General features: G+C 58.2%; 1 protein-coding gene across 4 annotated transcripts in view; it reads left to right on the forward strand.

The window, feature by feature from the left end:
- The window catches only part of AP2A2 (adaptor related protein complex 2 subunit alpha 2), a 67,849-nt gene that overhangs the window by 22,521 nt on the left and 29,356 nt on the right, over nt 1–15,972 (forward strand). For 3 of the 4 annotated variants that reach the window (XM_068978599.1, XM_068978600.1, XM_068978601.1), the window contains exon 2: nt 8,338–8,406. The exons of the other annotated variant lie outside the window; for it this stretch is intronic. In XM_068978599.1, coding sequence (XP_068834700.1) covers nt 8,338–8,406 — 69 coding nt within the window. The remainder of the gene's footprint in view (nt 1–8,337; nt 8,407–15,972) is intronic. 4 annotated transcript variants of the gene reach the window in all.

Genomic DNA, 15,972 nt, shown 5'->3' on the forward strand with positions numbered 1-15,972 from the left:
CTTGCCTGGGAACTCCCACGGACGAGGAGCTGGCGGGCTCCAGGCCATGAAGTCTGAAAGAGTGGGACAGGACCGAGTGCCTAAAGAGCAACAGCAACAGAGATGCTGCCTTTTGGGAAGACATCTTGTCAGTTCCGCCAAGTGTTAAAACGTGGAATTGTCATATGACCCAGCAGTTATAGAAATGTGTATTCACACAAAAACTTGTTCATAAATGTTCATAGCAACATATTTCCTAGTAACCAAAAAGTGGTGACAAGCCCTAAATCCATCGAGCGATGGACAGATGACCCGCTGTGGTGCAGCTGTGTAATGCAGGATCAGTCCGCAGTGAGGAGGGCTGAGGCCCTGACCCAGGCCGCCTTGACACGGTCGTGGCGGCTTTGGTAAGCGCTGAAGGAATCTGGCTGCAGAAGAGCGTGTACAGGCTGTGTGTGTGAAGCGCTTAGAGGCGAAGCCGGAGATGAAGAGTCTGGCCGAGGAGGGGGTGGGGGTGACTGCTAGAGGGTGTGGTGTTTCTTTTTGTGGCGATGAACGTTTTCCAGAATTAGACAGTAGTGACGGACGCACGCCTCTGAGTGTGCTCGAAGCCGTTGAGTTGTGTGCTTCAGGTGAGCGCCTGTGGGACGCGTGAGTTACGTCTCACTCCGTTGTTAAAGTAAGAAGCACTGTTAGCGTTTGTCTGGACCAAGCCGGTTTTATCTTCTGTGGCCCAGCAGCTCTCAGTGCTCCCTGAAATCTTTGGCTCCCGCCCACTGTTTGCAGGATTTCTGCTCTGAGGCCCAGCCTTCCTGTGCACTAGAGGCGACACGAAGAGAGAAGTCCAAGAATGGTCCTGACGGCCTGCGTGCGCTCAGGCGGTCCGTCGTGTGGCCCGAGCTCGAGCTCCCGCGCGAGGCTGGAGAGGCAGGGCCCGGCCGGAGGGGCGGTCCGCCCGCAGCACAGCCCGCTCTCTTGAGAAGCAGGCTTTTCTGTGGTCAGTTTTGGGCTTTGGGCTTCCTCAGTGGAGTCATTTTACACAGACTAAACTCCTTTGTTTTGATCAAATTTCATTGTAAATTTCAGACTTGCTGTTGTGAGATTTGTGCGCTTTGCTGTTTGAGTTCTCATGAGCTGTGAGAGGCCCCTGTGCTTTTTGTTTGAAATTAGGCTCTTCTGACAACACTGGCACTGTAAGCTGATGAGCTCAGCTAGCAGACAAGAAGGAGCAGTTACCCAGCACGTTGTTAAGCAGCGTGTAATTCCGGGAGAAAGACCCAGGCGGTGATCGTAGAACTCCAGGCTGTTTTTCAAAGCCCTGGCGTGCACTCTTTGCTCCTGACTGGGTGCACACTGTAGCTGGCTTAGGGGTGGTGGTTGTGGGCTGGTCTGGGCTTCTCATTAGTTCCCAGAGCCCCAACATCCACTGTGGGAACTGCCTGTTAGAAGCGTGGTGTTTTCCGTGGCCGACAGGCCTGCTGCGTTCTGCTGGGCTCTGCACGGGGGTCTTGCTGCAGGCCTTTGAGGCTCAGCCCCACATCCGGGTGCTCTGGCTGCGGCCAGCCCGTCAGGATGGGCTTCTGAGTCAGGGTGGGCAGCCACCTCTCCTTCTCCAGGGCTGCTGCTTTTTCTGGAGAAAGCAGACTCTGCTGCAGCTGCTCCCAGCAGTGTGGGCCGGCGGGGCTTGGTGGCGAGGCGCCCGGGCGTGAGGGCTGTTCACTCTCATGAGCCTGCGGGGTGCGCCGGGCTCGTGTGTCTCCCCGGCGGCCTCACCCCGTGAAGGAGGGTGGCAGTGTGGTGACTCTGGGACATAAGTGTGGATTTGGACGCGTTGTTCTGTCTGTGGTGTGTCTCCCTCGTGGCCTGTTCAGGAGAGTCAGAACCTGAGCAGTTCCTGGGTAGTGGGGGTGGGGAGGGGTGTCCCCAGGCCTGTGGGGTCCCCGGGGCCGTGGGTGTACTTTGGGCCTGTGGGGGTCCTCTGGGCCTGTGGGTGTCCCCTGGGCCTGTGGGGGTCCTTTGGGCCTGTGGGTATCCCTGGGCCTGTGGGGGTCCCCGGGGCTGTGGGGGTCCCCAGTGTTGTGGGGGTCCCCAGGGCCGTGGGTGTCCTCTAGGCCTGTGGGCATCCTCGGGCCTGTGGGGATCCCCGGGCCTGTGGGGGTCCCCGGGCCTGTGGGTGTCCTCTGGGCCTGTGGGGGTCCCTGGGGCCATGGGGGTCCCTGGGGCCGTGGGTGTCCTCTGGGCCTGTGGGGGTCCCCGGGGCCGTGGGTGTCCTCTGGGCCTGTGGGGATCCCCGGGGCCGTGGGGGTCCTCTGGGCCTGTGGGGGTCCCCGGGGCCATGGGGATCCTCTGGGCCTGTGGGGGTCCCCGGGGCCGTGAGGGTCCTCTGGGCCTGTGGGGGTCCCTGGGCCTGTGGGGGTCCCCGGGGCCGTGAGGGTCCTCTGGGCCTGTGGGAGTCCCCGGGCCTGTGGGGGTCCCTGGGCCTGTGGGGGTCCTCTGGGCCTGTGGGGGTCCCCGGGCCTGTGGGGGTCCTCTGGGCCTGTGGAGGTCCCCGGGCCTGTGGGGGTCCCCGGGGCCGTGGCTCAGGCACAGCCTCCCTCTGTGGAGCGGGAGCACTGCCAGCCCCCGAGGGCCACTCTTTGTGTCCTCGGTCCCCGAGGTGTCGTCTTCCCCGGGTGATGAGGGCGCCCAGGCACAGTCCAGCCAGTGGACCCGGCGGTGCAGTCCAGACCCGAGCCCCCTAGGGTCAGAGACATGAGGAAGTCTCATTTTCTTCCTTGTATCAGCTGCTTTTTTTCCCCCAGATGTTCAAAGGATTTTATTTTTTTTTCTTCTTTGGCCGTGCCTTGAGGCTTGCGGATGTTGCGTGGCCGGGGACGGGCCCTCAGCTGTCGGCCATGAGGGCTTGCGCGCTGTGGCTTGCGGGCCTGGAGCGCAGGCTCAGTGGCTGCGGCGCGCGGGCGTAGTCTCTCCGCGGCCTGCCGGGCCTCCTGAGCCAGGGACTGACGCACGCATCCTGCGTGAGCAGCTGCATTTTTGATCTCGGAGCCTCGGGGAGACGCTCCTGCTTCCCGTTTGCTCTGCAGGGTCCTGTCTCTCCACTCTTTGCATCTGCCCCTCTTCCGGCCTCTGTGTGTGTCCCCTGCTCTTTCTCTTCCTGGCGGTGCTGCACAGCTTACGGGATCTTAGTTCCCCGGGCAGGGATTGAACCCAGGTCCTTGGCAGTGAGCACACAGGGTCTTAACAGTTGGACTGCCAGAGAATTCCCTCTTTTTATCCGTTTTTGAAATGTTTTTTAAATGTCTATTTTACCTGATTTCTCTTACCTAGCATCTGAGCTGTTCTGTGAATTTCTTAGTCCCTTCTCCATTTTTCTTGCTGTTCACTAGCTTGTCTGGGGCTGGAGGTTCCAGTGCTGCTCTGTCTGTGGGGCCGTCTGCCTGCGGCGCGGCGTCACTGTGTGGGGTGTGACTCGGTCCCCTGTGGTGTTGCTTTAGGTGAGGTTAGTCCGTCAAGGCTGTATATTGTCACCCTGCTTATGTAACTTATATGCAGAGTACATCATGAGAAACGCTGGGCTGGAGGAAGCACAAGCTGGAATCAAGATTGCCAGGAGAAATACCAATAACCTCAGATATGCAGATGACACCACCCTTATGGCAGAAAGTGAAGAGGAGCTAAAAAGCCTCTTGATGAGAGTGAAAGAGGAGAGTGAAAAAGTTGGCTTAAAGCTCAACATTCAGAAAATGAGGATCATGGCATCTGGTCCCATCACTTCATGGGAAATAGATGGGGAAACAGTGTCAGATTTTATCTTTTTGGGCTCCAAAATCACTGCAGATGGTGACTGCAGCCATGAAATTAAAAGATGCTTACTCCTTGGAAGGAAAGTTATGACCAACCTAGATAGCATATTCAAAAGCAGAGACATTACTTTGCCGACTAAGGTCCATCTAGTCAAGGCTATGGTTTTTCCTGTGGTCATGTATGGATATGAGAGTTGGACTGTGAAGAAGGCTGAGCACCGAAGAATTGATGCTTTTGAACTGTGGTGTTGGAGAAGACTCTTGAGAGTGCCTTGGACTGCAAGGAGATCCAACCAGTCCATTCTGAAGATCAACCCTGGGATTTCTTTGGAAGGAACGATGCTAAAGCTGAAGCTCCAGTACTTTGGCCACCTCATGCGAAGAGTTGACTCGTTGGAAAAGACTCTGATGCTGGGAGGGATTGGGGGCAGGAGGAGAAGGGGACGACCGAGGATGAGATGGCTGGATGGCATCACGGACTCGATGGACGTGAGTTTGGGTGAACTCTGGGAGTTGGTGACGGACGGGGAGGCCTGGAGTGCTGCGATTCATGGGGTCGCAAAGAGTCGGACACGACTGAGCGACTGAACTGAACTGAGCTGAGTCCTCTGGACTGTGGGGGGGGTGGGGGCATGGCCCAGGGTGGCTCTCCTGTCGCACATACGCCCTCCTCTGCTGTCTCCGCCAGGCATTGCTCTTGGCATCTCTGAGCCAGGAGCGTTGCCCATGCTCTGCCCCGGTCCCCACACTCTGCCCTGTGGGGTCCCCTGGGTCTGTTTGGGGCTGTCCCTTCTGCCTTTTCATGCTGCTCATGGGCTTCTCAAGGCAAGAGTGCTGAAGTGGTTTGCCATTCGCTTCTCCAGTGGACCATGTTTTGTCGGAACTCTCCACTGTGACCATCCGTCTTGGGTGGCCCTGTATGGCATGGCTCCTAGTTTCACTGAGTTAGGCAAGGCTGTGGTCCGTGAGATCAGATTGGTTAGTTTTCTGTGATTGTGGTTTTCATTCTGTTGCCCTCTGATGGAGAAGGATAAGAGGCTTATGGAAGCTTCCTGATGGGAGAGACTGACAGAGGGAACCTGGGTCTTGTTCTGATGGGCGGGGCCGAGCTCAGTAAAGCTTTAATCCAATTTTCTGCTGATGGGCGGGGCTGTGGTCCCTCCCTGTTGTTTGACCTGAGACCAAACCATGGTGGAGGCGATGAGGATAACGGTGGCCTCCTTCAGAAGGTCCCATGATGCACCGCTGCACTCAGCGCCCCCAGCCCTGCAGCAGGCCCCCGCCGACCCACGCCTCCCCAGAGACCCCTGGGCACTCCCAGGAAAGTCTGGGTCAGTCTCCTGTGGGGTCAGTGCCCCTTTCCCTTGGGCCCTGGTGCCCACAAGGCTCTGTCTGTGCCCTCCAAGAGTCGGTTTCCCCAGTCCGGTGTAAGATCTGTAATCAAATCCCACTGGCCTCCAAAGTCAGACTCTGGGAGTTCTCAGCGCCCTTGCCAGATCTCCAGGTTGGGAAATCTGTTACGGCTCCTGGTGGTGGATTAGTTGCTGAGTCTTGTGACCCCAGGGACTGTCGCCTGCCAGGCTCCTCTGTCCGTGGGATTCTCCAGGCAAGGGTACTGGAGTGGGTTTGCCATTTCCTCCTCCAGGGGACCGTCCCGACTCCAGAATTGAACTTGGGTCTCCTGCACTCCAGGCAGATTCTTCACCAACGAAGCTACGGGGGAAACCCTGTGGGGTTTTGGGTCCTAGAACTTTCTTAATAGCCAGACTTTCTTTGGTATAATTGTTCTGCAGTTTGTGGGTCGTCTGCTCGGTGGCGCTGTGGTGGGGTTAATGGCGACCTCCTCCACAAGAGTTTAGGTCATAGGCTGTGTGACCCAGGGAGCCGCACCCGGAGCCTCTGCCCTGCGGCAGGCCGCTGCTGAGCCGTCCCTCGCAGGAGGCTCAGAGGTCTGGCTCAGTCTCTGGGCCCTGGTGCTCACAAGGTGTTTGTTTGAGCCCTCTGAGTGTCTCTGGTGGGTATGGGGTTTGATTCTGAACGTGATTTTACCCCTGCTGCCGTTTTGGTGGAGCTTCTTTGCCCTTGGGCGTGTGGCACCTTTTTTCGGTGGGATACGACGCCCTCCTGTCGATGGTTGCTCAGCAGCGAGTTGTCATTTTGGAGTTCTTGGAGAAGAAGATGAGTGTGGGTCCAGGTGGGCACAACTGAGCGTCGCTGAAGGCACGCAGCTTGGAGTCTACGGGGAAGCACAGGAGCAGGAGGAACCGCGGGGACCCAGCCGTGTTGGCCTTTGGCCACCTGGAGGGAAGGGCTGACTCGTTGGAAAAGACCCTGATGCTGGGAAAGGTTGGAGGCGGGAGGAGAAGGGGATGACAGAGATGGTTGGATGGCATCACCGACTCGGTGGACATGAGTTTAAGCAAGCTCCGGGAGTTGGTGATGGCCAAGCCAGCCTACGTGCTGCAGTCCACGGGTCGCAAAGAGTCGGACACGACCGAGCGACTGAACTGAAGTGAACTTCAGCCTCCCCGCCGTGATGTGTTGCCGTGAGGCCTTGTGACTCTCAGTGGTTTCCTTGTCGAGGGAGCTGTGCTCAGAGATGCGAAGTCATTGCCCCTTGGTTGCAGAGCAAACCAGAGGCAGTGCCTGGACCCATCCTTAGTGTCCCGCTCCAGGGCCTGCCCTTGTCCTTGGGAGATCCTGCCCGCCGCTCATTAAAATGAATGTGTGTGTGTGCGTTGCGAATCGGCCAGGCTTTGGCTAAGAGGCCCCAGCTTCGTGCCCCTGCCGCAGAGGCAGGGCAGCGCCCCGTGGCCCCCACGCCCCTGTGCTTCCTCCCCCTGAGCGCCAGGCCTCGTGCCTTCGGTTGTGTGGTGTGCCCTCCCTGCCGCGGGCAGCAGCTGGCGACCCCCCGTCCTTCATGTGCCCTCTGCGCTCCTAGCCCTGTGTCATTTCTGCTCAGCTATGTTCCTGCCACGTGGGCCCGGTTCCCTCGGGCGGTGGATAGAGCAGAGTCCACCCACTGGGAGCAGCACGGACCAGTTCCTGCACCCTTGCGAGCAGCGCACGCACACAGGTGCACGCTAGCGTGGGCACACGCGGGCACGTGGAGTGGCGCGTGCCCGCGGCCTCCTGCCCATGCTCAGGCTGGGCTGTGTGGCGCCCCTGCAGGTCCTGTGGGTGGAAGGTGCCACGGCCTTGTTCCGTAGCCCTTTCACCCAGTCGGTAAAGCCTGCTCCTGCAGGCAGTACTTTCTCAGGAAAACTTCAAAAAGGTTTGTGCTTGACCCACCGCCCCATCTGCAGCTTTGTAGGGTGCCCTTGGGTCCTGGGCGGCTCTTCCGGAGGAAGTAGCCGGCACTCGGGGCTGGGAAGGAGAGTCTAGTCCCCTTGGCCTGCCCCTTGCTCACCAGAGCTGACCACTGCTCGTGTTAAAGACCCTCAGCCTCTACTCACCCCTCAACTGCCACGTGGAGCATCATCTCCCTGAGGGCAGAAGTGTTGTTTTAACCTGAGTCTGGGCACTTTGAGCAGTGCCTGGTTGGGGAGCTTGCCTCTCCGCCCGGCCGGGGCCTTGCTAGAGTAGAAGGGGCTCGAAGGAGGGTTCTTCTGTTTCGGAGACGTGCAGCCCTGTTTGTTAGCAAGTTAGTGGTGAAAGGTAGCTGGTGCTGGGAGTGCCCTGGGAGGGGGTTGCCTCTTCAGCAGCGGTGGAAGCTGGGCGGTGGGCGACGTGTCTTCCGGGCATCTGTGAGCGCCCGTGAACGCCCAGCCTGTCGGTGGTCCCAGGGCAGTTGCTGTGGAAACCTCTCCTCCCTCTGGGGTAGGGGCTGACTTGCCTGCATCCCTGCTTTGAAGAGGCAGTGGGCCCTTGCAGAGGGAGCGCGGCCCCGCCTGCCCGTGTGAGGCGCAGCTTCCCCTGTGCAGTGTTGTTGAGGCCTGCGGCCCTGGGAACGGCGTCTGCTCCTCAGGCCTGTGTGCACAGCTGTCGGTGGACTGAGATGAGCACACAGGCAGACGTGGGGAGGAGGGTGGGGGCGCAGAGCAGGAGGGGGCTGACTCTTGTGCAGTTAATATGTCTTCCTTCCTTATGTAATAGACGGTTCCCAGACTTCACTGCTTACTATAGAAGGGCACCTATCAGATTTTGTGGGTTGGTGAATTTCATAAAGAAAATTAGAAGCCTACAGTAGTTAAAACTTGACACTTTAAAAAATGATCTCGAAGTAAAAGTCCCCTTTTGGAGCAATCGCGTAGCTGACAGTGGTGTATTATGGAGCATGCTCAGCAGCGCTGTGAGCACGCCCAGGTCCAGGACCGTGGCGAGAAGGCGAACAGAGCTAACCGTGCGCCGTTGGCGGGCTCCCCTCCACCGACTCGCTGGCCCTGACGAGGGGCCTCACCCGACTGACGGCCTCAGGCGGAGGCTGGTGCCCTCTCCTCTCGGGCGCCTGTGAGCCTGATTCTGCCCTTAGCTCTGATGTGCCACTGTTGTCAGGGAATAGGTGTTTGTTTAGAAATCAGTTAAAGTAAGATGCCTTTGTGTTTTCTCTTTTCAGGCAAAAGTAAAGAAGCAGAAATAAAGAGAATAAACAAAGAGCTGGCAAACATTAGATCCAAATTTAAAGGTAAGGCTCACCCGCTGGCCACACACACAGCATTCTTTCGTAAATTTTGCAAGAGGGACTTAATCTCTTAATCTCAGCTTTATTTTTTTCATTTCAAATCAGAGTGAAGGTCTCAGCACAGACGCTGTCCTGGCTCTGTTGATGTTTAAAGTAAAGCCGGTGGTTATTCTGGAGTAGTTTGATGGTTTGTGTAGAGTTGATCCTGGATAACAGGGCTCCTCCCGGGTCCAGCCTCTTCGTGGAGCTGGGAGGACACTGGCCTGGAGCAGTCCCCGCCCCCGACTCTGCCCCACAGGGTGCAGGAGCTCCAGCCAGCTCCCTGACAGTGTGGGCCTGCTCTGCGTGGGGCCCGCTCACCAAGCGCTTCCCGCTGCCGGCCCCTCCAGCTGTGTCTTCGCTGCGACCTCGCCGGCCAGCTGGGGGATGGGCGCTCCCTGAGCCGCCTCATTTGGAAGAATCGTCAGGTGTAGATTTTCATTCTTGGGACATATTTATGAGTCCCGTAGACTTTAAATTTTCGGTTAATTTTTACAAATTTGAGACCTGGTTCAAATCTCTGAGCAGACGTTAGCCGGAAGAGTGGCTGAAGCTGCCTAGAAAAAGTGCGTAGAGGAGAGCACGGGGCGAGCCCACAGAGCCGGAGGGACCGTGGGCGGCGGGGCTGCGCGGGCGAGCGCGGGCATCCGGTGCGGGCAGGACGCAGGCCCTCGAGGGGCCAGGACTGCTCCAGCCGGACTCGGGGTGGTGTTCCATCTTGCTGTTGACCAGTCCAAGGATCCTCTGGGAGGCCTGAGAAAGTCTTGGAATTTTGTGTGGAGTGCTTTACTTATATAAATGTTTCTTGTGTGTGTCTGTGTGTGTATGGGCGGATGTCTATAACTTTCATTGCTTAAATTTTTTAAAAATTGACTGTTTTGTAGAGCAGGTTTATTTATTTTTAAATTTTTATTGGAGTGTAGTTGCTTTACAATGCAGTTTTTCTTTTTTTAAGCTTAGTTACTTTCGGCTGCTGCTGGCCTCCTCACTGTGGCGGGCTTTTCCTGTTGAGCGCTGCCGCAGGCCGGGCGCCTCTCTGGTGGCGCACAGGCCCCGGTGTGCTGGCTGCGGAGGCCGTGGCGCGGGGCTGAGTTGCTCTGCAGCACGTGGGCTCTTCCTGCACAAGGGTCGAGCCCGCCTCCCCTGCACCGGCCCGCGGGCTCTTGCCCCTGTACCATCGGGGGGTCAGTGTGGGTCTCGTACACTAGAGTGAGTCAGCGCTGCGTGCTCACGCGTCCCCTTCCTCCTGGATGTCCTTCGTGTCGCCACAGGTCCCTGAGAGTCCCCGGACTGTGCAGTGGGTCTTCACCAGTTACCTGGCTTCTACATGGGTGCTCACTCACTTCAGAAGTGTCTTGACTTTTTGTGACCTTGTGGACTGTAGCCGGCCAGGCTCCTCGGTCCATGGGGCTCTTCCCCAGGCTTGAGTACTGGAGTGGGCTGCCATGCTCTCCTCCAGGGGCCCGTGGGGCCCGTGACCCCAGGAGCCGGCCCTCCCGCATTGGCCCGTGACCACTAGCGCCACTTGGAGGCCTCCGTGTGTACACGGCGACTGCAGTCTACCCGGTGTTCTTGTCTAGCAGGTTTACCTTCCCAGCACGAGGGGAGGTGCGGAGATGCCTCCGGCCCCCGCTGTCCCCACGCGTCCCGGCGCACGCCTTTCGTCACAGCTGCACACCACGTGGCTCCCGTCGGGGACGCCCTCGCTGTGTGCTCCCTCACCCCTCCCGCCGCAGCCCCGTGCCCGCTGACCTCTGCACCCTCTCCATGGCTCCGCCTTTTCTGGAACGTCGCAGCGCTGGGCCGCACGGCGCGTGCTTCTCTCGTGGGCTCCGCTCACTGGGCTTGTGCATCTGAGGGTCCCTTGTGTTTCACTGTGGCCCGACAGCTCATTTCCTTTCACACGGCTGATGCTCCGTGGTTCGGTGTGCCTTAGTTCAGTCATCCGTTCACCTACTGAAGGGCGTCTTGGTTGTTTCCAGGTGTGGGCACTTATGAATGAAGCTGCTATAAACATCACTGTGCAGCTTTCACTGTGGTGGTGTTTTCAAGGAGCGTGACTGCTGATCACGTGGTGAGAGAGTGTGCACGTTTGTGAGAAGCTGCCCAGCTGTCTCCACGGTGGCTGCACGTTCGCACCCCATGCCATGGACCGCGGCACACCAGGCCTCCCTGCCCTTCACCATCTCCCAGAGCTTGCTCAGACTCCTGTCTATCAAGTCAGTGATGCCATCCAACCATCTCATCCTGCCTTCAGTCTTTCCCAGCATTAGCGTCTTTTCCAATGAGTCAGTTCTTTGCATCAGGTGGCTGAAGTATTGGAGCTTCAGAATCAGCATCAGTCCTTCCAATGGATATTCAGGACTGATTTCCTTTAGGATGGACTGGTTTGATCTCCTTGCAGTCCAAGGGACTCTCGAGAGTCTTCTCCAGAATCACAGTTCAAAAGCATCAATTCTTCGGGACTCAGCCTTCTTTATAGTCCAACTCTCACATTTGTACATGACTGCTGGAAAAACCATAGCTTTGACTAGACAAACCTTTGTTGGCAAAGTGATGTCTCTGCTTTTTAATACACTGTCTAGGTTTGTCTTAGCTTTCCTTCCAAACAAGTATCTTTTAATTTCATGGCTGCAGTCACCATCTGCAGTGATGTTGGAGTCTAAGGAAAGGAAGTCTCTCACTGTTTTTCTTTCTTCCCACGTCTGTTTGCCGTGGAGTGGTGGGACCAGACGCCATGATCTGAGTTTTGTGTTTTTTATGTTGAGTGTCAGGCCAGCTTTCTCACTCTCCTCTTTCACCCTCATCAAGAGGCTCTTTAGTTCCTCTTCACTTTCTGCCATTAGAGTCGTATCATCTACATATTTGAGGTTGTTGATAGCTCCCAGAAATCTTGATTCCAGCGTGTGATTCATCCATCCCAGCATTTCTCATGATGTACTCTGCATATAAGTTAAATAAGCAGGGTGACAATATACAGCCTTGTTGTACTGCTTTCCCAATTTTGAACCATTCCATTGTTCCACGTCTGGTTCTAACTGTTGCTTCTTTCCTGCATACAGGTTTCTCTGGAGACAGGTAAGGTAGTCTGGTATTCTGGTCTCTTAAGAATTTTCCACAATTCGTTGTGATCCACACAGTCAAAGGCTTTAGTGTAGTCACTGAAGCAGAAGTAGGTGTTTATCTGGGTTTCCCTTGCTTTCTCTATGATCCAATGGATGTTGGCAATTTGACCTCTGATGCCTTTTCTAAGTCCAGCTTGTACATCTGGAAGTTCTCAGTTCACGTACTGCTGAAGCCTGGCTTGAAGGATTTTGAACATAACCTTACTAGCATGCAAAATGAGCAAAAATATGTGGTAGTGTGAATATTCTTTGGCTTTGCTTTTCTTTGGGATTGGAACGAAAACTGACCTTTTCCAGTCCTGTGGCCACTGCTGAGTTTTCCAAATTTGCTGGCATATTGAGAACAGTACGTTTGTAGCATCATCTTTCAGGATCTGAAATAGTTTCACTTGGAATTCGGTCACCTCCACTAGCTTTGTTCCTAGCAACGCTTCCTGATAAGGCGCACTTGACTTCACACTCTGATGCCTGGTTGCAGGTGGGTGAGCACACTGCCTCGGTTTTCTGGGTCATTAAGACCTTTTGCATCCAGTTCTGTGTGTTGTTGCCACCTCTTCCTAATCTTCTGCTCTGCTCGGTCCTTGACATTTGTCCTTTATTGTGCTCATCGTTGCATGAAATGTTCCTTTGATATCTCTGATATTCTTGAAGAGGTTTCTAGTCTTTTCCATTCTTCAAAGTCTTTGGGGGTGGTTATATGGCAACCCACTCCAGTACTCTTGCCTGGAAAATCCCATGGATGGAGGAACCTGGTAGGCTATAGTTCATGGGGTCGCAAAGAGTCGGACATGACTGAGCGACTTCACTACTATCAGTCAGGATGACTTTTGTCCCCAGGGACAGAGGCTGGCCCAGCAGGGTTTGGTGAGCTGCTGCCACCTACTGGGTGGAGGCCAGGCAGGCCACCAGAGACCCCAGCACCACCGGGCCCGAGGAGGCCCAGTGCCGAGGCTGAGCAGCTGGGGTCTAGGAGGAAGTCAGCCCAGAGCTCACCATGGAGAGGCCTCTTTCCACTTGAAGCTGAGCCCTGAGAGGCAGTGCCCTTGGGGTGGGAGTGGCCGGGGAGCCAGCCGCCCCGTCCCAGTCCTCTGGAGGAGGAGGTGGCTGTCGCAGATGGAGCCCCGTGCTAGGCGTCACCTACCAGCTGCAGCTGACTTTTCAAGGGTGTCGTCCCAGCACCGTCGCAGAGGAGCCCGATGGCTCGGCAGGAGCCAGAGGGGCGACCGCAGGGGACTCGCAGGGGCCGCCGAGACTGGACGCGGGTGGCAGGGAGCTGGGCCGCTGTCTGTAAAGCAGTAAAAGACAGACCAGAACATTGCAGTGGGGACCTTAGGCAGCATAAAAAGAGTCACCTGGCAGATTCTGAAATGAGACCAGATGGAAGTTCTAGGAGCAAAGCATGGAGTAACGGAAGTAAAGAGCTTGTGTGGATGTAACGACAGGCTTATTAAAGAGAGGCAGTGTCCTGGAAGGCGGGTGGGGGGGCAGCCTGTCCTGGGTGTGGTAGTGGGCGAGAGACGGGGGTGGGGGGCGAAGTCTGGACGGCTGGCTGGCCTCCTGGGAGGAGAGAGAGCTGGTGTGACAGAGGCCGCGTGAAGATCCGTGACGCTCAAACCTCAGATGCCGTGTCCACAGTTACAGTGAATAATGAACTCTACACCTAGAGACACCGACGTGGAAACGCCGAGCCCGAGACGGGAGACGTTCGGTCTCCAGAGAGGAGGAGACGGGCCGTCCGCACAGGAGCCGTCCCTGCCAGCTCGTCCCAGGGCCGAGGGGCGGGGGCTGCGGTCAGCACGCTGCAAGGGGCGGCCCCAGCGGTCTGCATCCAGCTGCCGGCTCCACGAGAACGGCGCTAAAAGAGGCCTCTCCAGACGCAAACGGAGTTTCCCACCAGGGAGCCTGTGCTAACGGACAGTCTAAATGGCCTCCTTCAGGCAGAAGCAGACAGTCCTGGACGCCAACGAGGACCGACGGAGGACGCCCGTGGTGGGCGTGTGGGCGGCACACGGGCCGCTGGGGGTGAGACGTGCACGGGGCGTGGGGTCCTGGGCGACAGACAGCTGGAGTGGGAGGCGTGGACGGGGCCTGGCGCCAGGGCAGCGTCCATGTGAGACCTGGCCCACGACGGAAGCGGTGGGCACAGCCTCGTGTGCAGTCTCCCCGTCGAAGCCTGAAGGCGGCCGCTGGTCTTCCCTGGGCCGCCCTGCACCCCTGCCCTGGCTGCCTGGCTGGCCTGGAAACTCAAGAGTGAGGCTCGGGCTGCTTGTGGACGCTGCGGGCCTGCCCTCAGTCTTGGGGCCTCCAGAGACGGCCGCTGTGCTGTCCGGTCGGGGGGCAGGCGTGTCGTCTTGGTGCTGGGCTTCAGGGCATGTCTTCACGAGCTCACTCACTGTTGGGTGCTCCCGTGTCCCAGGTGCTGGGGCAGAAAGACGAATGACGGGAGTTTCTGTAAGGAATGTACGTTCTTACAGCTATAGGAAGACTTGGAAAACACTTCTCCTCGGGGCGTGAGTGCGTGCGTCGCGGGCTCACTCGCCTGTCCTCCCTCCTGGCGGCCTTCACGGCTTCAGTGCTGGCCATCGCTTTGCCTGTGTGCTTTAATCTTTCGCTTTTTTTCCTGGGAGATTCTGACAGTAATTTGTTTTAAACTGGCTTTCTGAGATATGAGGGCGCTGTGGGTTTAGCAAGTGCAGGCGTTCATGCAGCCACCCCTGCAGCCAACCAAGGCGGAGCGCAGCCCCGCGAGCGGCCCCCGCGTCCCCAGCAGCACGTCCTGCTGCCTGTCTCGTGGCCGCCGTGTCTGCTGTCTGACTTCAAGTGTGCCTTCGCGGCCGCCCGCATCTGGGTGGGCCGCGTGTGGTGCTGGCTCCCCGTGGGCGGCGTGGAGCTGCTGCGAGTCCCGCGTGCGCGGCTGGTGTAGGCGCGTGGTGTCCTTCCCTTCAGGAAGGCGCCTGAGGGTGGAGCCACTGGCTCGCTTGACGGGTGCATGTTTGACCTTTTAAGAACCTGTCCCGTATTTTCCAGAGTGGCTGCCCCGTTTTGTGCCTGCTCAGCTGAGTGTGAGTTCCCAGCTCCTCCACGTTCTTGCCCGCATGTGGTACGGCTAACGGTTAGGCCTTGGTTTTCCCAGTGGGTGTGCGGTGGTCCTTACGTGGGGGAACAGTTGAGTGCAGTTGGGCCTGTGGGGTCCTGGGTGGACGCGCTGGTACCACAGCCCCGCAGCAGCTCACAGCCCAGGCCACGCAGACTGGGCTCAGGGGCCGTGGGGCTCCCTCTTGGTCCACGCTCGGCCTATTGCTGCCCTCCGCCTGAACGTAGGCAGGTGCTCGCTGAGGGCCAGGGCCAGGGTGGACGGGTCTCTGTGAGAGAAGGCGAGCAGGCAGCCCAGGTGGGAGTCACGCAGCAGCATGTGGTCGCCGGGCTCAGACGCCTCGCCCTGGAGACACTGGCTCTTGCCCTGCATCACGGCAGCACCAGGGCCAAGACTCCTGACTGCTGTGGCCGTGATTGCCCTTTCGGGGTGCTCGGCGTCTAGTGCGTCTGTGAGTCTCTGTGTCCCGCTCGCAGCCTGGCGCTGTTCCTGCGGCCGGGGCCGCTCTCCAGGGGTGAGGGGCGGGCAGCACTTTGGGCTGCTCATCGGAGGCTTCCAGAGGTGGTGGCGAGCGGGCTCGTGCTTGAGGGGCAGCCATGTGGGGTGAGGCGCGGTCGCCTGGGCCCCGTGCCCTCAGCTCAGATGCTCTCCTGCGGGGACGGGGCGGGGGTCCCGTCGGGAAGCAGTGAGCTGGCTTCCCGCAGTGGGAGGCCAGGGAGCCAGGTCCGCTCTGACTTGATGTTGCTCGATCATTAAGTAGCATGCAGCTTGCTGCTGAGAAGGACGGGGGTCTCAGAGCTCCCCAGGGAAGGTGTCCCGCTGGCTGGCTGAAAGGACGGGGGTCTCAGAGCCCCCCAAGGCCGGCGTCCCACTGGCTGGCTGGAAGGACAGGGGTCTCAGAGCTCCCCAGGGAAGGTGTCCCGCTGGCTGGCTGAAAGGACGGGGGTCTCAGAGCCCCCCAAGGCCGGCGTCCCGCTGGCTGGCTGGAAGGACGGGGGTCTCAGAGCTCCCCAGGGAAGGTGTCCCGCTGGCTGGCTGGCTGGCTGGCCTGTGGTCTACTGTCCCTCAGGAGTCCTGGGGTCCTTCTTCTTAGTGCCCTTGGAGGTCAGCCGGAGCTCGTCCCGGGACACAGGTGACTCGCCCTCGCAGTGAGGGCTGTGGCTGCTCTCACCTTCCCGGCTCCCACGTGCTGCTTGGCCCTCGACCCTGCAGTCAGGGTCACTGTAGTGCCTCGCTCGAGGTGGGCGTTCTTCCTGCGCTCACCTCTGCAGGCTGCACAGGGATGCTGTGCAGTTCTCGGGTGAAATGAGA

Source organism: Capricornis sumatraensis, chromosome 8 (genome assembly GCF_032405125.1).
Source record: "Capricornis sumatraensis isolate serow.1 chromosome 8, serow.2, whole genome shotgun sequence".
In the NCBI taxonomy this organism is placed as follows: Eukaryota; Metazoa; Chordata; class Mammalia; order Artiodactyla; family Bovidae; genus Capricornis; species Capricornis sumatraensis.